Source organism: Myotis davidii, unplaced genomic scaffold, assembly GCF_000327345.1.
Source record: "Myotis davidii unplaced genomic scaffold, ASM32734v1 scaffold125, whole genome shotgun sequence".
In the NCBI taxonomy this organism is placed as follows: domain Eukaryota; kingdom Metazoa; phylum Chordata; class Mammalia; order Chiroptera; family Vespertilionidae; genus Myotis; species Myotis davidii.
In genome coordinates this window covers 3,359,440-3,383,025 of record NW_006299390.1, presented here as the reverse complement: position 1 = coordinate 3,383,025, position 23,586 = coordinate 3,359,440, and the positions used below count along the sequence as shown (strand labels likewise).

The window sequence follows — 23,586 nt, the reverse complement described above, 5'->3', positions numbered from 1 at the left end:
TAGTAATAAAATAGGGTTTCTGGTAACTGTCTCAATATTTCCTAGATACCTTCCAGTTGTCCTGGATCTGTGTCATCTTTTTGTAGCTTCTCCCATTGTGAACTGAAAGAAAATAGAAATTAAGGGTTTGAAAAAATACTACATCAAAATACCATACTTAAAACAGAGTCCTAGAAAAACTAAAATTTATTATTGACAAAATAGATTCAATTTCCCTATAAACAAGACAATATATATATGCAATATACATGTTTATACTCTATGGAATCATGAAGTATATATCAGAACAATGTATCTTATATATCAACTAGAGGCCCAGTGCACGAAATTCAAGCACAGGTAGGGTCCCTAGGCCTAGCTGGGGATCAGGGCCACCGGGGTCTCCCTTCCCCGGAATCCAGCTGCCGGCAAGTGCCTCACTTTGTTCTGTGCCACCCCCTGGTGGTCAGTGCACATCATAGAGAGCTATCAAACTCCCAGTCGAACTCCCAAGGGGACAAGTTGCGTATTAGGCTTTTATATATATAGAGAGAGATCCAAATGTTAATTTTCTTAAGTCTCTTTTCCTCTGATCACAATTATAAAGCTATCAAAAAGTACCAACAAATAAATAATATCATCTGTCATTCAATAAAACTCCCCATGTTCCAGTTACCATATGAGATAAAATTGTTATGCACCATTTCTAAACTGAGTAACAACCTCTTACCACACTGCGGACCAGTAGTTTTACTGCTGGCTTCACCCAGGGGCCAGATAAGTTTCTACTGAACGAGTACAATAGAATGTTAAAGGCCCGCTTTAAAATTAAATACCCATTGCATTTTGAAGTTATTTATTACACGTTCTTACAAGATATTATCTTTTGAAAGAATTCTCGTGCCTAACCTAACAGCAGAACGACTGGGAATGACTGGTCACTATGACACACACTAACCACCAGGGGGCAGACACTCAATGCAGGAGCTGCCCCCTGGTGGTCAGTGCACTCCCATAGGGGAAGGGCCTCTCAGCCAGAAGCCAGGCTCACAGCTGGCGAGTGCAGCAGTGGTGGTGGGAGCCTCTTCCACCTCTGTGGCAGTGCTTAGGAGCAGCGAGCCGAATGGTGAGCCGAGCGGTAAGGAGTGAGGGATGCCGGATTGTAAGAGGGATATCCGCCTGCAGGCTTAGGCCCGATCCCTGGGGGGATCGGGTCTAAGCTGGCAGGCGGACATCCCCCAAGTGGTCCCAGACTGTGAGAGGGTTCAGGCCAGTCTGAGGGACCCCTCTGTCCCCAGTGCACGAATTTCGTGCACTGGGCCTCTAATACACATACACACACAAAGAATTCTCGTGATTGGCCACAAGCCTTAGAACAGAAAACATGCGAATTCTCATGATCTGTCTGCAATGTGTTAAAATAAGTATCACTGTATCAGAAAACTGAGGCCTACAAGTTAAGTTGCCCCAGGATACCCAGTCAGTCAGTACTGGAGCTAAGAACTGAATCCTTGTAGATATCTGCAGAGTTCATGATATTTCAACGGTCCCACTCTGATCTTACTTGTAATGAAAACTATTCAACAGCCCCAAATATTAAGACTATGAAGTAATTATGATAAGTCAAATCAAATTCATAAGGAACACACCATAGTGTAAAGACTGTCCTGGAAGACCAAAGTTTTAGCTGTAGGACCTTGAATAAATCAATAACCTTCTCATCAAAAAATAAGGCAATTAGCCCTGGCCAGTGTGGCTCAGTTGATCGGAGTGTCGTGCCATACACCAAAAGGTACCAGTTTGAGCCCCAGTTGGGGAGTGTGTGGGAGGCAATCTATCCATCTCTTTCTCTTGCTCTCCTTCCCTTCCCCTCTTAACAACAACAAAAAAAGCATGTTCTCAGGTGACAAAAAAAATAAGGTAATTAGATGCAATGATCTGTAAGGACCTTCTCCGCTCTAAGTCTCTTAAAAAGCTCTTAAAATGCTAATTTAAAAGTAAATGCCGGATCAGAACAATTAAATATATTAAATCAAAATATATATTTTTTCAAATCTATAAGCATAGTTGAAAATTCTGGGAATACAGCAAGTAGGAAATTTTGATAAGCTACTAGTAACCTATGGGAAGAGCAAAACTAGTCTAACAAGCTGACTTTCAAAATAGAGCATTTAGAGTTGATGGTGCTTCAGATTAGAAGGCATATTCACATTCCTTTGAGATAGTTTAAAGTTATAAGGTTTTTCATATATAGTAATTACCCGTTTAATGTTACTATTTAACTCTCAAAGGACAACCAGGGAAAAACTGACCATCTTTAATGGGAAAAGAAGGGACTATAATATTTACTAAATGTTTACTACTATGAACCATATCCCTTAACATATCCCTTTTACTACTCATAAACTGCATTTCTTTTTTTTACAAATGGCAAAACTGAGTCAAAGAGGTTAACTAATTTGCAAAGGCTATAAGCCTCTAAGTCAGTGGTTCTCCACCTGTGAATGAGTCAAAGAGGTTAACTAATTTGCAAAGGCTGTAAGCCTCTAAATCAGTGGTTCTCAACCTGTGGGTCGCGACCCCTTTGGCGGTCGAACGACCCTTTCACAGGGGTCGCCTAAGACCATCCTGCATATCAGATATTTACATTATAATTCATAACAGTAGCAACATTACAGCTATGAAGTAGCAACGAAATAATTTTATGGTTGGGTCACAATATGAGGAACTGTATTTAAAGGGCCAGAAGGTTAAGAGCCTCTGCTCTAAGTGGTGGAACCAACGTTTCAATTGAGATCTGCCTGACTAAAACGTCATTCCATGTTTTAAATAAATATCAATTTCCAGAAATGAGTCAGAGTCACGGTAGTTGCATTAATTGCCACAGAATAGGCTAGAATTTTAAGATAAACCAGGTTGAATTCATAGTTCGTAATTGTACAAACTGCTTATAAAAGTTATATAAAACTAACATACATTTCAACAAAAACAGCTTAAGTCCGGATCTAGCCTTCTATGACTTTATTCTGCTTATCCAAAGTATTTAATCTCAATTAGGAAATATGATATATGGGATTATTATTTTTTAATTTAGAAAAATTTACTTTACATGGGTGAAGGGGGTCAAGGATATTGGAGGGGGGAGAAATGAACAAGTCATTTAACTTGTAGCAATTTGAGCACTTTCAAATGGGTAGTAGGTATCACCAATCTTAGAATGCTATTTCTCTACTATACTATTGCAAAGTCTTACTGGTCCTTTATGCCACATTGTGAGAAAAAAGGGAGGGCATCTATCTATATTATATAAGGCCTGTGGCCCTAACGCTGTAATGACCAAAGATTGGTGCGGGTAGGTGGGGCTGCGAGCACGGTGAGGCCACGCTGGTGGGCGGGGACACGTGATTGCATGCACTGGGCTTTTAGTCTTATATAATAAAAACCAAGCAGCCAAACAGTTTAACGACCAGAACGACCAGTCGACCAGTTGCTATGACGCACAATGACCACCAAGGGGCAGATGTTCAATGCAGGAGCTGCCCCCTGGTGGTCAGTGCGCTCCCACAGTGGTGGCACCCCTCAACTAACTGGGATGACTGGGTGTTTTCACAGCGGACCAATCCCCTAGGCCACATCCTCCATCACCAGAACCAGAGAGGAGGGAGCCCGATTCTGGGGTGTGTCACACGAGAACCACCCTCTCACAATCTGGGAATCCTCGGGGGATGTTGGAGAGCTGGTTTTGGCCCGATCCCCGCAGGCCAGGCCGAGGGACCCCACCGGTGCATGAATCCATGCACCGGGCCTCTAGTTATATATAATATGACTAGAAAAGTAACCACTTGGAGTAAAAATGCAAACTATCCTAACAACCAACAATTTTTTCCAAAAATGACAAAGAAAATGATTACTAAAGGAATTTAGCAAATTAACACGACAAAGTTAATAAAACAAATATACTTTATATCAATAAATACAAATGGGTGTAAGTCACTCATTAAAGAAAAAGGTTTTCAAAATGCTTCAGTTAGGCAGGAGATCAGATTAGCAATGCTGATTTCTGTGCTCTATACCTTTCTGTGAAAAAAAACATATTACAGACCATATATTAATTGCAAAGGGAAGTAGCTGCCTTTCCATATATAAAAATACATATGTACATATTTGAAATTTTTTTTAAAGATACAGAGAAATAAATACATACATACACACACACACAGGATAGACCAGGAATTCTATGTGGTTAGAAAGAGTGAAAAGGGTAAAGATGGGTGTGAGACCGGGAATCAAACCATGACCATGCTCAGCCATGCCAGCTGGCTGGACTGGCATTTTTAAGTGACTTGCTCAGACCCCATAAGACAAAAAATGGCTGAGCTGGAAATCAAAACCATGTACTTCCCACTATACTATGTGCCACCCTATCACCTGAGCAGTTTCATTACTATGAAATTCTAATAAAAGGCAAATGTAGATTTATGATTTGATTTATTGATATTTCCCTGAGATAAACAGTCTGCATGGCTTTCTTCAAATGAGGTTCAATATTTCTCCAGAGTTTGCGAGTATCACGTTCACCTGCTACCCAAAATGAAGAAAATTTCAATAATTTAGAGCTTATAAAAAAATTTTTAAAGTTAATAGATAAAATTATATAGTTACCTTCTCCTTTAACCACAGGTTCACAATATTTAGGAAAATTAAGTACTGCCTAGAAACAAAGAAAAATAGTAGTTATCTACCACAATTATGAATTATTTTTCAGGTAAAACTCTTAAACTATTCAAGCAATTTTCCTGTGATTTAATTTCTCAGGTAAAATATTATTAAAGCTTATTACGACAACTAGAGGCCCGGTGCATGAAATTCATGCACTGGGGGACAGGGAGGAGGTGGGGAAGTCCCTCAGCCCAGATTGTGAGAGGGCACAGGCCAGGCCGAGGGACCCACTGGTGCATGATTGGGGCCAGGGAAGGATGCGAGAGGTTAGCCAGCCAGGGATTGGCCGTACCCCAGCAGCAAGCTAACCTACCAGTTGGAGCATCTGCCCCCTGGTGGTCAATGCATGTCATAGCAAGCAGTTGAGTGGCCTTAGCATACCATTAGCATATTACGCCTTGATTGGTTGACTGACCGACCGGACGACCAGACACAGCGTATTAGGCTTTTATTATATAGGATAATAAAACAGCAAATATCAATAATAGTAGTAAAACAATATGAAAAATACTCCTTAATTGGCTAAATCCTGCCCATTAGCCCCTAGATATAAAGTAATACAACAAAGCATAATTTGTAATTTTAAGTCATAATAATGTTCAAAGGAACAGAAAACACAAATAAAATATCCCTAGCCCAAAGAATTAACCTGTTAATTTCCAAAGTCTGATCATTCTCACAAATTAAACATCTAGTGCAGTACAACTCAAAATATTTCGACTGCCAGCACTGCCTGAGATTGTTACAAATCCAAGTTCTTAGCATCCTCCCAGGCACACTTGGTCAGAATCCTGAGGATGAGACCCAAGAATCTATGTTTTAACAATCTCACTAGGAATTCCATGTATCCTAAAGTCTGAGAAGCAATGATTAATCATAATCACTTAGTAGTTTTCCATGAATCAACATTGAATTCTACTGAAAGGTAGTTTAAGCAAATTGAGTACATGTAATTGTCCAAACACAGTCTCTATATTTAAGTACACCTATAAAAGTGAGCCCTTACTAACAAGTGGAATTTTAAAAACAAAATATTTGTCAAATACAAAATACTTTTCACAACTTTGACTATTAACATTCAAATATGCTCTCCAATGTTATACCCACTTCCCCTATGTTAATCCTCAAATATAGGCAAATTCCCACTTGATTGTATTGGAGTTATACACAACAAATCTAAATTCAAGCCCACTGGTATTTTAAACTACCCAGAGAGTAAAAATACATATAAAGGCTACTAACAAAATCACAAAAATAATTCCAAAGTCCAAGCAGAAATACTTTTAGATGATTTTTTATACTATAAATTTTCACAACCATTGTACACTCTCCCATATAACTTCCCATTATTCATTACCATTTAAGTATATAATTTACTCTTAACTAATCTCATCAATGTAAAGGGAAGGGAGGAGAGGCATAACTTTATTAAAAAATGACCAATTGCTCAGGGAACACTAGTATTCCTAATAACAGAAGGAGCGCAATTATCAACAGCTAATTATAACCATCTGTTACCTCATTCTTGACAACTAAACTTTCATTATGCCCATTTACCAGCTGACAGAAGAGAAGAAAAATATAATTTGCCTACAGGCACACAGAGATTCCACTGCCTGAATTATGATTGTGGATCTGAGATGTTATGGGAATTTACTTCCAAACCAATAAGGATGCCATGCTATCAAAGCCTGATTCTGGCAAAACAGAATATACACACATCCCTAATTTTATTCCACTTCACAGGTGTTGTTTTTTACAAATTGAAGGTAAGACCCTCTACCAGCAAAAAGTTACAACTTGACTTATCGTGATACTTGCTTTACTGCAATACTTAATTACTAGGAGCCCAATGCACAAAATTTGTGCATGGGGGGAGGGTGTGTGTGTGTGTGCCCTACGCCCAGCCTGTACCCTCTCCAATCTTGGACCATGTGTGTGTGTGTGTGTGTGTGTGTGTGCCCTTACGCCCAGCCTGTACCCTCTCCAATCTTGGACTGTTGCTGGCTCCCAACCAATCGCCTGCCTGCCTGATTGCCCCTAACTGCTCCTGCCTGCCAACCTGATCACCCCCTAACCACTCCCCTGCCAGCCTGATCAACGTTGAACTGCTCCCCTGCTGGCCTGATTGTCCCTAACTGCCCTCCCCTGCCGACCTAGTCCCCCCTAACTGGCCTCCCCTGCCGACCTGATTGCCCCTAACTGTCCTCCCCTGTAGGCCTATTTGCCCCCAACTGCTCTCCTCTGCTGGCCTGGTCGCCCACAACTGCCCTCTCCTGCTGGCCATCCTGTGGTGGCCATCTTGTGTCCACATGGGGGTGGCCATCTTGTGTGTGGGAGTGATGGTCAATTTGCATATTACCTCTTTATTAGATAGGATGGTGATTTGAAACCCAACCTGTATACCTGTATATCACTTATACAGCAAAGAAAAACTTGCATTATTTTAAGAAACAAAACAATCTATGATGAATACTGAGTAGGTTGCCACAAAATAGGATAGGCAATTTGGGAAGCTTTTCTAACTTCTCAGTGAGATTTTCAGAAAGACTTCACTGTTGCATTTGAAATAATTTGTTAGAAAATAACCTGATACATGTACATTGTAATAAGCAGAATTTTATCTCTCATCAATGTTTCTAACTCTCTCTCTCCCTTCCTCTCTGTGAAAAATCAATAAAATATATTTTTAAAAAAAGAAAAAGAAAATAACCTGATACATGTACATTGTAATAAGCAGAATTTTAAGATACTTCCCAAGACTCCTGGCCACTAGAGTACACACACCTCTGTTATTCAATGAAACACTAACTTAGGCACTGCTGTGAGGGATTTTATAGATGCAATTAATTCCCTAAAAACTATACTATTTATGGGAGAGTTAAAGTAAGGAGATGATCAGGTAAGTCTGACCTATCACAGGAGCCCTTTAAAAGCAAAGGTTCCTCTGGCTGGTCACAGAAGTCAGAGATTCGGTGTAAAAGGATTCAACATGCCCTTGCTGGCAGGTAGACGGAGAGGGCCACGTGGAAAAAAATGTGGGTGGGCTCTAGGAGGCCTGAGAGAAACAAAAAGGAAACTTGGGACCTCACTGTTACAACCAAGAGGAACTCAATTCTATCAACAACCTAAAAGAGCTTGGAAGTGGCTTTTCCCCAGAGGCTCGAGATGAGAATTTAGTCCAACCAGAACTTTAATTTAGCCTTGTGATCCTCAGCACAGAGGCCAGCAACACAGTGGGTGGATTTCTGACCTACAGAACTATGAGATAATAAATTTGTGCTGTTGTAAGCCACTAAATCAGTGGTAATTTATTTTGCAGCAATAGAAAACTAATACATACAATGAAGTATAAGTATAAAAACATATTCCATGGCCAAGTACAAGTAATTTCTAAACTTTTTTGCCTTTTTTAGAATACCTAGATTTTATTTCAAAAACATTAGCAGGACAAAGATCAGAACTGAGGACATTTACATTAACATTAATTTATAGAAATTTTCATCAAGCAATGAGGCCTTACTCCGTGCCAGATCTTACTATTCTAAGTGCTCTATATGCATTAATTTATTCAATCCTTTAAATGATATCATGAAGTAGACATTATTATTCCCATTTTACAGAGAAGTTAAAGCTTTAAATATCTGATTTCCATTTCTTTAATCAGCCAGAGAAAACTCGCCCTTCTAAAGGACTCATGTGATTAGATGAGAACCACCTTGATATTGCTGTCAGGATATCCTGAAGCCAGATGATATGAAAAAATAAATAAGTTGAAATTCAGATGAGGAATAAGATATTTACAAGGATTCAAAGTGCCTCCACACAAAATACACATTAATTACCAAGGAAACACCACCTTAATCAAACAATCAAAGGGAACATTATCAGTAATGAGATAAAATCAAATCTTGTAACCTGACAAGATGCAATGAGAACACTGCATCATTTCTGTGATATTTCTGTCAGATACTCAACCTAAATCTATTCATGAAGAAACATTAAACAAATTGAACAAATAGACTACAATCTTCAAAGGTCTTAAGATCATGAAAGTCAAAGAGTGAGAAACTGTTCCAGATGAAAGTTCAAGAGCAATGACAACTAATTGCAATATGTGATTCTGAACTGAATTCTTTTGCTCTGAAGTACATTATCGGAATAACTGGCCAATCTTGATAGAGTCTGAGTATCAGATTGAAGCAATAAATAAACTTTCTAATTTTGATGGTTGTACTGTGGTTTTGTAAAAGAATGTCTTTGTAGAAACTGTCCACTAAGATTCTCCCTTCTCTCTGAAATCAATAAAAAAAATTTAAGTGGTTGTTAAGTTGTTTTTTTTTTTAAATATATTTTATTGATTTTTTACAGAGAGGAAGGAAGAGAGATAGTTAGAAACATCGATGAGAGAGAAACATTGATCAGCTGCCTCCTGCACATCTCCTACTGGGGATGTGCCCGCAACCCAGGTACATGCCCTTGACCGGAATCGAACACAAGACCTTTCAGTCTACAGGCCGACGCTCTAGCCACTGAGCCAAACCGGTTTCAGCATTTTTTAAAAAATATATATTTTATTGATTTTTTGTTAAGTTTTTATACCTTTCTGTTACTCTTCATTTTTATTTTAACAGAGTTCTAAATTTTCTACAATTAGAAAAAAAAAAGAAGGGGGAAAAACACTCCCAAGGCCAAGTGAAAAGACCTAAGTAAAGATAAATGAAAGTTTTCTAATCGGTTCAAAATTTGTACTAATCCACAGATTTCTTCCATTTTATGGTGTATTAGCCTCAAAGGGCCAAATCAAAATTTCCATAATAAATTGTCAGCTTCCAACCTACCCCACATCATTTCTACATGGGAAAATATTAAAAGGCATACTTTTTTTTTTTTAAGCAGAATGCTCACTCACCAGATGTCTGAGCTCTTTCAAATCCCGGCAGACAGTGTAGAAAACTCCAAGAAGAATATTAATGTAAGCAGCATAGAAATCAGCTGAATATTCTGGAGGGTGATCGTGGGACAGGATCTTTTGAAGGTTCCCTGTTCCCAGGACACAAATGAACGTGGAATGATTAATACAGCACCCTACTTATATCTTCCAACATTTTATAACAAAGGCTTAAAATAGCAATAATTAAAGAATAAAACTATTACAAGATTTTAAAAGGAATACAAAAGTTGAAACTGAGGTAAAAACAATTATAAATCTAATGTTCTAAAAAAATTAAATGTTGCTTAACACAAATATTTAACGATGACATCTAAAGAAACTTTCAAGATCCTTATTACTGGCAAAATCATTATCAGAGACAAAAAATAACATAGATTCTATTTTCTTTTCCTGACTATTAAGTATATCAACTTGCAAAAACAAAAAGGGGCACTACACAAACTAGGGCTACTACCACCACACTGGAAAATGCTCAGTTTTTTATAAGTTAAAAGGATTTATAAATATTTTAATGAAAGTCATCATATTTTGTCATTCCCCTTTTGAAAAAACGTTTTCTTCCTACAATCTTGGCATCTTTATTTCTCTTCTATCTTAAAGTCTTTATACAATATCATATATTTAGAGTCCCTAAACTTATATTTAATCGTGCTAGAAATATCGTATTGTAGAAACAGTTATAGAGATACAATCACCTATTATTCAAAATTTCCCAGTTACAGTAATGAATCCTTATTGCAATTTCCTCTGAGTTCTTGGTGCAATGGTTTCTTTACACTTCTCAGGTAAGAGCCTTTTGAATATGACTTATACTTTAAACATAGTTCCACAGGGTCCAAGACTTTTGCAATACTTACAAGTAAAAACTCTTTTAGGATGTTCTGATCATGTCAATTTCCTTATTTAACGTTCTGATTAAATGAGCATTTTTACCATAGCTACTATGACATTTAACAACAGCTCCTGACTGTAAGCACTCTCTTATTCTCTTGTTCCTCATAGTAAGTTAGATACAGGTATGAGATCAAACAATTTATGTGGATTATCAACAGATGTTCATAAACAGAAATTTAGAAGTAGCTATATCCAGGGGATCTTTTACACAGGGCAGTTGATCCAAAAAAATATTTTTTTCAAAGTCTAGTTTTAGGTTTAGAATATTATCATTAACAGGTTCCAGATGGAAGACGGTTACTTGATTTACATTTTTATGTCACAACTACCAAAAAAAAAAATACACAAAAGTCAAAACTTGACTTTGGAGTCTATGTATTTTTATATTCTAATAGCAAAATTTAAATGTAATGTCACTAAGCTTTTTTTTTAAAACTATGCATGAGAAAATATTTGATATACAGAAAATGTTCAAAGGTGCAAACTTGGAGATAAAGATATTTTTATATGAAAGTCATCAAATAACTGGAAAGATGGAAGGAGAGGGAAGGAAGGCAGGAAAGAAAGGATAAATTGTCAGATACATGAACATACTTAGGCAAAAAAGACGGTCTATATGTATATGGATAAGGAAATTTGGAAAACAATTAAGTCTCCAGTCCTGATGAAAGTCTTAAAGAATTAGAATTCTTACTGTGTTGCTGTAAAAGTAAACCAGCTGCTCAGTTATAGACTACAGACAAAATCCCAGAGTACAACTCATGCCAGCTCAAAAGATCAAGACTAGTCAAATTTATTAAAAAATATTTCATCTCCACAGGATGCTAAAAACTGCATTAAGAGGTAGTAAATAAAGGAAATGAAAAATCATTTGACTGGTCTTCTGGTGCCTTAAAATTTCTCTATCAAAGTATGAACTAATACTCAAGAACTCAAGAGGAACTTCTGCTCCCAGTCATGAGAAAGTAAGAGGATTCAGAAATACTACGCACTAATAAATTAACTAAAACCTAGACAAAATATAGAAAACAACTATTTTTAGACTTCATATAATAGGCACTATAGGGCTGTGATACCTGAGAAAAGGGAACCAAATGAGTCCCATTGTCAGCCTGTCTTTCTAGCTAGAGGTAATTTTATTAGAGTTTCAAAAGAAGTCCATTCATCTCACTGAGTTAAAGAGACAGAGATGAGAGTAGGAGGAGCTAAGGCAGCTAGCATCTGCAGGGCAGAGTACATAAGAGAGCTATGTAAGAAAGAGCTCCAGAAATCTGCATGGGGTTCCCGTTGAGTCTTGGCTGAATACCAATCTGTATATGAAAAGAGTTATACCCCCTAAGGACAAGAACAACTTCTGGGGGAAAACAATCATTGGAGAGCTGTAAGTCAAGCAGTTCCCAGAGTACACACATGTGAATCACTCATGTTGCCACCTATAGAATGGAGAAACTCTGCTGAATACATGGGGCACTTAGCAGAGATCCCAGAAGGGCTTATATCTTAAAAAATGGAGCTAAAATAAGCAGTGGAATAAAGGCTACTCAAGATCCTATCTCCAAAAAAAGCTTTAGAATGGCCTTAAAAGCATCAAATATAGATAGCTTCAAGTTTAAATGCTTACCAGAAAAAAGTCCAACATGCAATAAAAAACACAGTATCAATCAAAAATTCCTAAACACATGAAGAAGCATAATGAATACCCATAATAGAGAAAAATTAGTCAAGAGAAACAAACCCAAAATAAATGAGGTAATAGAATTAGTAGACAAGGGCATTCAAACTATCATAAATATGCTCATATGCTCAAGGATATAAAGGAAAACAAAAGTATAATGAGATATGAAAAGAATGAATGGGATTAACTGCAGATCTGACACATGGGAAAAAAAGATCAATGAACTTTTAAAGACACAGAAACAAAAACTATCCCAAATAAAACAGAGAAAAAAATATTTAAAATTTAAAAAAATAGAAATTCAGTTGGGCCCTGGCCAGTATTGCTAAGTGGTTGGGCCTGAACACTAGAGGGTCGCAGTTCAATTCTCTGTCAAAGGCACATACATGGGCTGCAGGCTGAATACCAGACCGGGTCTGGGCATGTACGGAAGGCAACCAATCAATGTCTCTCTCTCCCACAATGATGATTTGTTTTCTCTTTCTCTCCTCTCTCTTGCTCTCTCCTTACTCCTTTCCTTTCACTCGCTCTAAAAATCAATGAAAGCCCTAGCTGGTCTGGCTCAGCAGATAGCTGTTAGCCTGTGGACCAAAGAGTCCCAAGTTTGATTCCAGTCAAAGGCACGTACCTCAGTTGCAGGCTCCTCCCTGGCCCAGGCCCTGGTCGGGCACATGCAGGAGGCAACCAGTCAATGTGTTTCCCTCACCTCAATGTTTATCTGTCTTTCCCTCTCTCTTACACTTTCCCTAAAAATCAATGGAAAAATATCCTTGGGTGAGGATGAATAAAAAATAAAGTAAAAAATTAAAATAAATAAAAATCAATGAAAAAATATCTTCCAGTGAGGATAAAAAATTCAGTTGGACAAAATCAAGTGGTCTAAGATACATATAGTTCACTCCCAGAAAAAAGGAAGAATGGCTAAGTTTTTTAAGAATGGCTGAAAGCCGAGGCCGGTTTGGCTTGGTGGATAGAGCGTCGGCCTGCGGACTGGGGGGTCCCGGGTTCGATTCCGGTCAGGGGCATGTGCCTGGGTTGCGGGCACATCTCCAGTGGGAGATGTGCAGGAGGCGGCTGATCGATGTTTCTCTCTCATCGATGTTTCTGGCTCTCTGTCTCTCTCCCTTCCTCTCTGTAGGAGAATCAATAAAATAAAAAATAAAAAAAAAAAAAGAATGGCTGAAAAATTTCCTAAATTGATGAAACTATACATTTATATATCCAAGAAGCTCAATAAATCTCAAGTAAAATAAACAACAAAAGACATTTTTCCTTGTCTTCTTATTTCTTTGAAGCCCAAATAATAAAGTATTATTGAGATTATAGTAAATATAGAAGAAAAATATTGGATAATAATGGCATAAAGGTGGTGAGAAAATTATGTCACTGAGATTTTCAAATTGTTATTATTAAAACATAACTTATGCTGACTGATATAATAACTAAACCAAAAACCTGATCAACTGCATTATAATCTACCTGAAGAAAAGATAAAATGCATTTCCATGAATAATCTTCATGTGACAGAGATCAAAAAACAACAATTCCAAATTGTGACGCAGTGTCACTGCTGAGTGGAGTGGGTGCCCTCAATATCAGACACCATATTCCTAAAGATGACATATGTATCAAATCATAACTAGATGACTTAACCACTAAGATTATCTTCCTGCCCTGGTTCCATGCTTACTCATTCTAACTCCAATTTGACTTGTCAATTAATGCTTCCTTTCTGAAAACCTTTCTGTGTGATTATGGTATTTTTGCTTAAAAATAAAATTCAGTGTACTGGTAAAAGGCACTTGAATTTAATAATTAGATTAAATTTAGCTCTAGTTTTTATGTATTTTCAAAAATCTATTATCTCACACTTTCTAAAATTGTTAAGATCACTTTAGTGCAGTGGTTCTCAACCTTCTGGCCCTTTAAATACAGTTCCTCATGTTGCGACCCCAACCATAAAATTATTTTCGTTGCTACTTCATAACTGTAATTTTGCTACTGTTATGAATCGTAATGTAAATATCTGATATGCATGATGGATTAGGCGACCCCTGTGAAAGGGTCGTTCGACCGCCAAAGGGGTTATGACCCACAGGTTAAAAACCACTGCTTTAGTTAATTATGTCCTTAAATTATCTCCATCTATGCTACTTTGTATCTTTTCATGTTTTAAAATTTTAATTAAATTCTGTAATTCATTATACCATACTTTAATCCAACTTCACTACAATATAGAAAACCAGGATTTTTTTATAATCTTAAATTTCTAAATAATTTTTCAATACTGAAGGCTAAAATGGGTCATGAAAACATTTAACTTCAGTGATGACATAGCTACAAAGAAAACTTTTTAATTAAATCCTTTGATTTATTCTTTTCTTCCTACCCATTTCTTTTCTCATTTTGTAATTTTCATGAAAGAGAACTTATTGAAAATAAGGACTCCTTGCATCTATTTTGGGGTTCTTTTAAAAAATATATTTTTATTGATTTCAGAGAGGAAGGGAGAGGGAGAGAAACATTCAACGATGAGAGAGAATCACTGATTGGCTGCCTCCTGCGTGCCTCACATTGGGGATCAAACTCACAATTGAACCATGACCTCCTAGTTCATAGGTCAATGCTCAACCACAGAGCCAGCCAGCCTATTTTGGGTTTCTTTAAAAAAAAAAAAGTATATATATATATCAGTTAATCAGTTAACACTGGAGGTGTTTTTTTTGTGGGGGGGTTTTTTATTGCCGTTCTTGTGAAAATAAGCAAAAATGTGTTGATTTTAACAATGAATATTTACAGCTGATTAGTTCAGAAGGATAGTGTTGATGAGACCAAAGTCAAGGAATGCTATTTTTTCAGAGCGTGCTAACCACCTTATGCTTCACAGTTACAGTCTCTGAATCAGAAATATTGAGTCTGTATAGTGACATCACAGTATTAATCTATAAAAGTATTCAAGAATACAAAAAGCTTTTCTTCCAAAGATAAAACCATTAGGATCTATGAAGTTTAAGATTAAAGATAAACCAAAAAGAAATAAACACAAGGGCTAGTAATTGGTACTCCAAGAGTTACAATAATAAAAATGAGATTTACAAAATCAAAAAATACATCTCACACTGTACTTAAGGCAACTTCATGGTAAATAAAGATTTCAATACAATTTTAATGTGCTTTGCTAACCTAGTCTGATTCTTGAACGGATGCTACAAATGCAATAGATACATCTGTTTTGTTGTTGTAAATTCTCACCCAAGGATGTTTTTCCATTGATATTTAGAGAGTGGAAGGGAGGGGGAGAGACAGAGAGAGAGAAACATCAATGTGAGAGAGACACATAGATTGGCTGCCTCCCACACATGCCCTGACCATGGCCAGTGATCGAGCCTGCAACCAAGGCACATGCCCTTGAATCGAACCTGGGGCCCTTCAGTCGATGAACTATCCACTGAGCCAAACCTGCTAGGACAATATATACATCATAATGTACTAGCTAAAAATGTGAAAACAAACCATTAGCACAAATATGTGAGAAGTGCTTATTAAAAAAATATTAGTAATTACAGAAAAATAACTCCACCGAGTTCCAAAATAAAACCTCTATAAATGCAGAAAAACAAGCAACATTTTGAGATTGGATGTAAACTTTAACAGATTAAGACATGGCAGTATTCCCATTTAAACATGCTAGCTTAATCTTCCACAGACTATTTTACTGAACAATGTTTTAAAATTTACCTATGCTATAATCAGGGAAATACAAGACAAATGGTTCAAAGCATCCAGTATTTGGACGGAATTTTTCCCAAATAATTTCACTGAGAAAGATAACAGTCACATTTCTGTCAGTCTGTAAAAGAAAAAAGTAGTAAAATTAACTTGGCATTTAAAAATCTTAATCAGAGCAATTCCATTTGAATCTTTCTTTCAAATAAATTGGACAAAGTTCCAACATGTAACAAATTATTTGCATATTAACACACCATATTTAGAAAACCTAATCAAGGAGTTCATCTACTTGCAAATTTTTATACATAATTACATGGGAATTTCCATAAAACTTTTAGGTTAATCAGCATTTCAGTTATCCATGAATGCTAGGACTTATTTTATAGAAATTAAGAAACATACGCATAAATAATTAAGACAAAACCTTTTTATGGGAATTTTCAAAGAAATCATTAGCTTTCAATTAATGAACAATCAAAAAAAGGCAAAACTTAACATCTCTCATCATTAAAATGGCTACAGTAATTCAGAAGAAATATGAGTTGAAGAAAAACAGATTAAGCCATATTATGTAACCACATATTATTGTTAGAAAAACTTAAAAGTTGTTTTAAAGAATATTTTCACACCAATTACTAAAATTGACTTTGCATATACATTAAAAACACAAACAACTATGATCTAAAACACCACTGTTAAGTAAACAGATATCTTTTGAAGTACATGTAGAAATTATAATTAGTATACAAAAAGAACATTAAGAGAACTGCCCACTGTGACTGTTATCCTTCTACAAAGTGGCCACAAACGCCCTACGCATGCTCGCTAGAATTTATCTGTAGATACCTCTGCTTTCTCAACACAAATTTTAATTTTTCCCACATTCTTTTTGACATCTCCCAAGTTGACAAGCTGCTTCAACAGCAATTCTCTTTGCTGGTAGAGTGGAAATTGCTGTGCATCTTTTAATTTTCTTCAGTTTCCATAATTAAAACTAGCCCTAACCAGTTTGGCTCAGTAGATAGAGCGTCAGCCTGTGGACTGAAGGGTCCCAGGTTTGATTCCAATCAAGGGCATGTATCTTGGTTGCGGGCACATCACCAGTAGGGGGCGTGCAGGAGGCAGCTGATCAGCGTTTCTCTCTCATCGATGTTTCTAACTCTCTCTTTCTCTTCCTCTCTTTAAAAAATCAATAAAAATATATTTAAAAAGAAAAACTAAAACAAAAGTGAAAGCTCTTTTGTTCTATAACTATTCTTAGAACATTATCTCACAAATTATACTATACTTTGATAGTGATTTACTTTTTATTGATTCCTATATTCACTCCTCCCCCATTAATCCTTACCTGAGGATATTTTCCCATTGATTTTTAGAGACTGGAAAGGGGGCTTTTCCATTGATTTTTAGAGAGAGTGGAAGGGAGGGGGAGAGACAGAGAAACATCGAAGTGAGAGAGACACATCAATTGGTTGCCTCCCGCATGTGCCCTGACCAGGGCTGGGGAAAAAGCCTGCAACAGAAGTACCTACCCTGATCAGAACTGAACCCAGGACCCTTCCACTGACACTCTATCCACTGAGCCAAACTGGCTAAGGCTTGATTCCTATCTTATGTATAATCTTATATTCCAATTTTCATTATTTAGAAAAAATCATTTTGGCTAACAAAAGCAGCTAAGTCCAATAAATTAATAATTCCACAAAAATTTAGCATGTTTATGAAAGAAAGAAAAATACTTTTACTTTCAAATGCTATTTTTATCTTATAAACACATTAATTTTTAAGAATCCTTGAATTTATTTCTATAGGGATAAAAAAGCATGCTCTAAACACAATCTTGATTCAAAGCATTGAGTTGTTTTTGCTTTTAAAATGATTATTCAAAAGCATCTTATAAAATCAGTTAAAAAGCATTTTATAAAATCAGTTTAAAATACTGAGATTAAGAAATTGTATTTGTCAGCATGAAAGGATTTTAAGTTGGTAATGTTCTCATCTGTTCATCTGAAAGTGCTTCAATATACAATACCCATTCATTTTACTCAAATATTTAATATAAAAACTGGGAAATGCTTTTGCTCTATTTCTCTGAAATGAAATACATTTTTTTAAAAAATCAAGCATGTTTTCAGAAATGTCAAATAGCGATTATCTTTTCTGATAGATGAACATTACTGTGCATTTTTTCATTTCCTTCAGTTTATATAATTAAAACTAAAACAGAAGTGAAAGGTCTAACTGCTGTGAAGGGAAGTGTAATCACCATTACTGAACATGAGGGGGAAAATGGGGTAAGCTATACTGGAAAGGCAAGAGACAGCGGGAATGCACTCTGGATACCAGACAGGGAGTTCTAGACCAAAGCAATGGGAAGTATCGGATGTGAATGCAAACACAACAAAATAATAAAAGACAGGAGACATCTGCTCACACAGGATGGGTCCCTGATCTCAGCAGTAAAACGTCAAGAATTAATGAAACTGGGAAAGGCTGGACTGTGTGAGGAAACTCCCAGGATAGGCCACCAAGAACTATAGTTAATTTCCTCCTGTCCTCTCCAGATTGGCCCTAGAACACTATTACTAATGTGAATTTTAGGATTCAGCCTTAGGCACACAATTTCAGTGGCATTTGGAAAGTTTCTCTGTACTTCTAGCAGTTTCTCAAATGTGAGTAATATATTTAACTTTTCAAGGTAGAAATGCTCTAAGCACTATCTCCCCAAATATTTACTTAATTTTCGTTATAATGTTACTTAATACTTAAATAATACAGATATAAAACTAGGTAAATATAAACTATTTGTGCTCAAAGCACTTAGAAAAATATAAAATCAGCCTGGCCGGTGTAGCTCAGTGGTTGAGCACGAACCAGGAGGTCATGCTTGGTTTGGTTCCCTGTCAGGGCACATGCCAGTGTTGTGGGATCGATCCTGAGCAGGGAGTGTGCAGGAGACAGCCGATCAATGATTCTCTCTCCTCATTGATGTTTCTATCCCTCTCCCTTCCTCTCTCTGAAATCAATAAAAACATCAGAAAAAAGGAAAATATAAAATCAACGTAAATGTGTAAGTTAGTGAAAAATTTAGAAAAGCAAAAAAATTTAAATTGACATTAACTGAATATGATAAATAATACTGTTTGTTCAAACTAAATCTTTGCTCACTCTGTGAACACAATTCCAATAGAAATCAGCAAGTTCTTCTGAGTTGAGCATTCCTATATAACTGGTGTTGGTAAACAATGAATTTTCTCACCAATTTTCCTTACTTAATTAAACTATTGTAAAATCCTGTTTTTTGCAATAATATTTGGCTTTCCCCCGACACATATGCACATGAAAAAAGATGCCTGCTCTTTATGTAGGCCATGGCCCTTAGAATAGTATTACTATTCAGTGACAACATAACTGTAAATTAAAATACAAAGCTGGTTCTAACACTGAGTGACCATGATACTGAACTCAAGGTGATCCAAACTAGACATAGGATTCTTTTTTTAAATTACTGAAATGAAAAGAAACTTTTAAAATTCTTGCAGGAAGTTCCAAGTTAAGTCCACTGCCATTTAGTCTAGCAAACACCTAAAATCTTTTACTAAAAGGCAGTGTTAGTCACAATTACAAATAAAAAGCTGAAAGTGAAGTTATCAAGTCACAAATTGCTTTAACTTTGAAAAAACATTAATTTCACTCATAATAGAGAAATGCAAATTAATATATTAAGACTAGAGGCCTGGTGCACAAATTTGTGCACAGGTGGGGTTCCTCAGCCTGGCCAGCGATTGGGGCCAATGGGGGGGATGAGAGGGCCGGCTGGCTAGAGGGAGGGACCACGGGAGGTTGGCTGGCCAGCCCTCCCCCAATCAGGGCTGATCAGGAGGGCCAGCCAGCTGGAGGGAGGGACCACGAGACTTTGGCCGGCCCGAGGGGAGAACCTGGGGTAGGGATCATGGGAGGTTGGCTGTGGGAGTGCACTGACCACTTGGGGGCAGCTCCTGTATTGAGCATCTGCCCTCTGGTGGTCAGTGTGCGTCATAGCAACTGGTCAACAGGTCATTTGGTTGCTTAGGCTTTTATATATATAGATGTCATTTCTCACCTATCAGATTGGCAAAAGGAAAAAAGTCAACAATACAGTCTATTGATTAGGCAATAGAGGAAAAAGATCTCAAACATTACTTACCAATTCTTGTAACCTAAGAAACCCAGGCAAAATATTCGCTTCCATATCTCTTAGATATTCTGCTTTATCTAGAACCTTATAAAAAAAATGCAGAATCAATCAATTTGCAAAGCCCTTTACAAAACATTTACCATTATGTTACACATATTATAAAGATTGATGATGTACAATTCAAGACTTGAACTTGCCATGTTGAAAAGAAAAATTTAATTTTCGCTATTTACATTTGTGGAAGACATTTTAAATAGGTAAAATAAGTTTAAAAAATGGACTATTTATAACATATTTTAACTCAAATTTCTAAATAGAAAATGAGTTATTTTGACCTACATTAAAAAGGTTTATTTTACAGGTATACTATGAAAAAGATAAGGATGCAAGATGCTCTAAGGACATTTGCTTAGGTTTCTAAGAAATACAATCATGTGCATTTTTTATTCCATTTGATAAAAAGATAAATGTCTACCATGAAGCAAAAACTACAGCTCTTTCTAACCCAAGCAAGAGAGAGACAGAAAATTCTGAATTTCATCATGTAAAACTTTTTTCTTTCCCAATATATTTTTATTTCAGAGAGGAAGGGAGTGGGAGAGAGATAGAAACATCAGTGATGACAGAAAATCATTGTTTGGCTGCCTCGTGCATGCCTCACACTGGGGATTGAGCCTGCAAGCTGGGCATGTGCCCTGACCGGGAATTGAACCCTGACCTCCTGGTTCATAGGTTGACGCTCAATCACTGAGACAACTCAGCCGGGCTATCATGTGAAATTTTTATTGCTTGAACTTTAACTGCATGCTAAATCCTTTTAACTGGAAAATGGATCATGTTAAAAAAGATAAAATTTTTAATCAGTGTGAAGACAATGCTATTGGGACTGTTGTTTTTTTAAGGTACTTATTTTTTAGAGATATATAGTATATACACTATATAGAGAGAAAAGTACATGTATAAAGTTTTAAGAATGACATATATGTGATATACATATATAGTAGGTATATGTAAAATAGATATAGTGTATATATATATGTATTTTCATGGAGAACATGAAAATAAGAGATGATATAATGGAATTAAATACTTACAATATATACAGTCTGATCCTTGAGACTTTTAGCCTTGGTTACTTGTTTAAACAAGCGAACAAAGTCATTAAATGTGTCACAGGTTATTTGAGTAGAACATCCATCCTCTGAAGAACTAAGGTAATTCAACCGGTTTAAAATTTGTTCCAAAAGCAGCTTCAACGTAAAACATTCAACACAATTCACAAAGACATGTGGGAGCTGAAAACAAACAAAAAAGTGTAAATAGAAAAGAAAACAAATACACAAGTATGGCTTTGCTAGACATTTCCCATTTACCCTTCAGAACCAATACCCCATAATCTTCCAACCTACTCTGTGACCCAGGAGTCTGATCATTACACACTGTATCGCCCAGACTCTCTCTTCTTTTCTAGCACTGACTGGATTCAGCCAATAGGAAGAACCAGCAAGAGACTGAAGGAAGTAGAGGAGTAAGAGAGAGAAGTTGAGTATTTATTCCCTTGATTCCCAGGCCCACACCTCAGAGGCCCACAGTTTGACAGTGGCTATGACCTCCTATCAAAGGCCACAGTCCCAGCTGGGCAGCTCATATTCAAAGGCTACAGTTCCTGCTGGGGTCTGGTAACAACTCCTTTCTCTGGCTAGTTCAGGTCTGGGGCGGGTAAAGACTATCACTGCTTCACCATTTCCTATTGGTTCCTTAACATTTCTTCAACCTTTGTAAAATAGTCTCTTTATTAAACTTAATTATTTAAGTTTGCCCTTTGTTTCCTACAGGGATTCAAAGTAAACTTATATTTTCTTCTACAGAATTCTTATAAGGAAACCCAAGTACATTTGAATGTGAAAATTTTTAGTAGAAATTTCACATTTAGAATTTTAGATAATGTCCTTAATGCTGAATGAACCTAGATTTTTTTTAAAAAAGGATTTTGAGTTAGAAACCATAGTAACCCTCCTAGAGCAGCAGTCACCAACCTTTCGGACCTCACGGACCACCAGTGGTCCACAGACCACCGGTTGGCGACCACTGTTCCAAAGGTTTCCTTAAACCAGAGGTCGCCAACCTTTCAGACCTCATGGAACTGAATTAATTATGGCTATGATTAAAGGTAAATGAAGTCAAGAAATTAATAATGTAGAATGAATAGAACACATTTACCAGTTCAATTTACTGAAAGAGTGAGGATGAGTAAGGAATAAAGGGAAAGTTTTTTTGTCAAGTATGTTAATATTGAGACCATTCACTCTGATAGAAAATATGGGGAAAAAGGCAGGGTAAAGGAGAAATAGTAGGGTTTGTATATGTGGAGATTCAGAATTATCAGTATCAATATTATAAAAACAACAATGGAAAAGAAACATTTTAATAGTTTTTGAAGAATTTTTCTTCAGGTGTGTTTTTCCCCCAAAATTATCAGCCAATGAAAGTTAAAAATAAAAAATAATTAACATCAAGGCTCAAGTTATCTAACAATCCCTTCTGAAGTTTACAGTCTTTGAAAGTATTCAAACAAAAGTTGGTGAAAAATGTTTTATGTAGATGACAAGTGTCCCAGTGCACAGATTTGTGCACATTGAAAGGAAATTAATTAGAAGGTGGCTGGCGGGGCAGGACTGGGCAGGGCGGGACTGGGCAAGATGGGCTGGACATGCCCTTGAGCCAACCTCCCGAGGTCCCTCCCCAGCTGGCCGCACCTGGGGCAGCGCTGCAGCTCAAAGGTCATATGTGGAGTGAGCAGGGTCCCTCCAGCAGGTGGGGTCCATTGGCCTGGCCTGCAGGGATGGGGCCGAAACCGGCTCTCCGACACCCCCCAAGGGGTCCCAGATTGTGAGGGCGGTCCTTGGGTGACACACCCCGGAATCGGGCTCTCTCCTCTCTGGTTCCAGGTGCATCACCAGAGAACTGTCGCTGCCAAGTCACTGCAGCTCAGCAGCTCCTGTGTTGAGCATCTGCTCCCTGGTGGTCAGTGCACATCATATCTACCAGCAGGTCAGATGGTCCCTTAGCCTTTTATATATAGACTAGAGACCCGGTGCACAAAAATTTGTGCACTGGGGGGTGTGCCCTCTCGCAGTCTGGGACCCCTCAGGGGATGACCACCTGCTAGCTGAGGCCCGCTCCCAGGGGGATTGGGCCTAAGATGGCAATCAGACATCCCTCTGGCAGCCCGGCAGCCCTCTTGCCAGCGGGGAACAGGAGCAGGGAGCACACCTAACCTGCAGTCGGCCATCCTTAGTGTTGCTGAGGAGGCGGGAAAGGCTGGGCTCATGCCGCTCCTCTCGTAGCATCAGCCTGGCTTGTGGATGAGTAGTACTTCCTTTGTGGGAGCACACTGACCACCAGGGGGCTGCTCCTGTGTTGAGCGTCTGCCCCCTGGTGGTCAGTGCACGTCATAGC

At 37.4% G+C, this 23,586-nt stretch overlaps 1 protein-coding gene across 1 annotated transcript in view; it reads right to left on the bottom strand.

Moving 5' to 3' along the window:
• Positions 1–23,586, bottom strand: part of ORC5 (origin recognition complex subunit 5) — a 67,873-nt gene that overhangs the window by 39,175 nt on the left and 5,112 nt on the right. The window contains exons 3-9 of the mRNA XM_006774900.2: positions 21,222–21,422; positions 20,137–20,211; positions 15,960–16,071; positions 9,611–9,741; positions 4,642–4,690; positions 4,472–4,560; positions 50–104 (exon numbers count right to left, since the gene is read on the bottom strand). Coding sequence (XP_006774963.1) covers positions 50–104; positions 4,472–4,560; positions 4,642–4,690; positions 9,611–9,741; positions 15,960–16,071; positions 20,137–20,211; positions 21,222–21,422 — 712 coding nt within the window. The remainder of the gene's footprint in view (positions 1–49; positions 105–4,471; positions 4,561–4,641; positions 4,691–9,610; positions 9,742–15,959; positions 16,072–20,136; positions 20,212–21,221; positions 21,423–23,586) is intronic.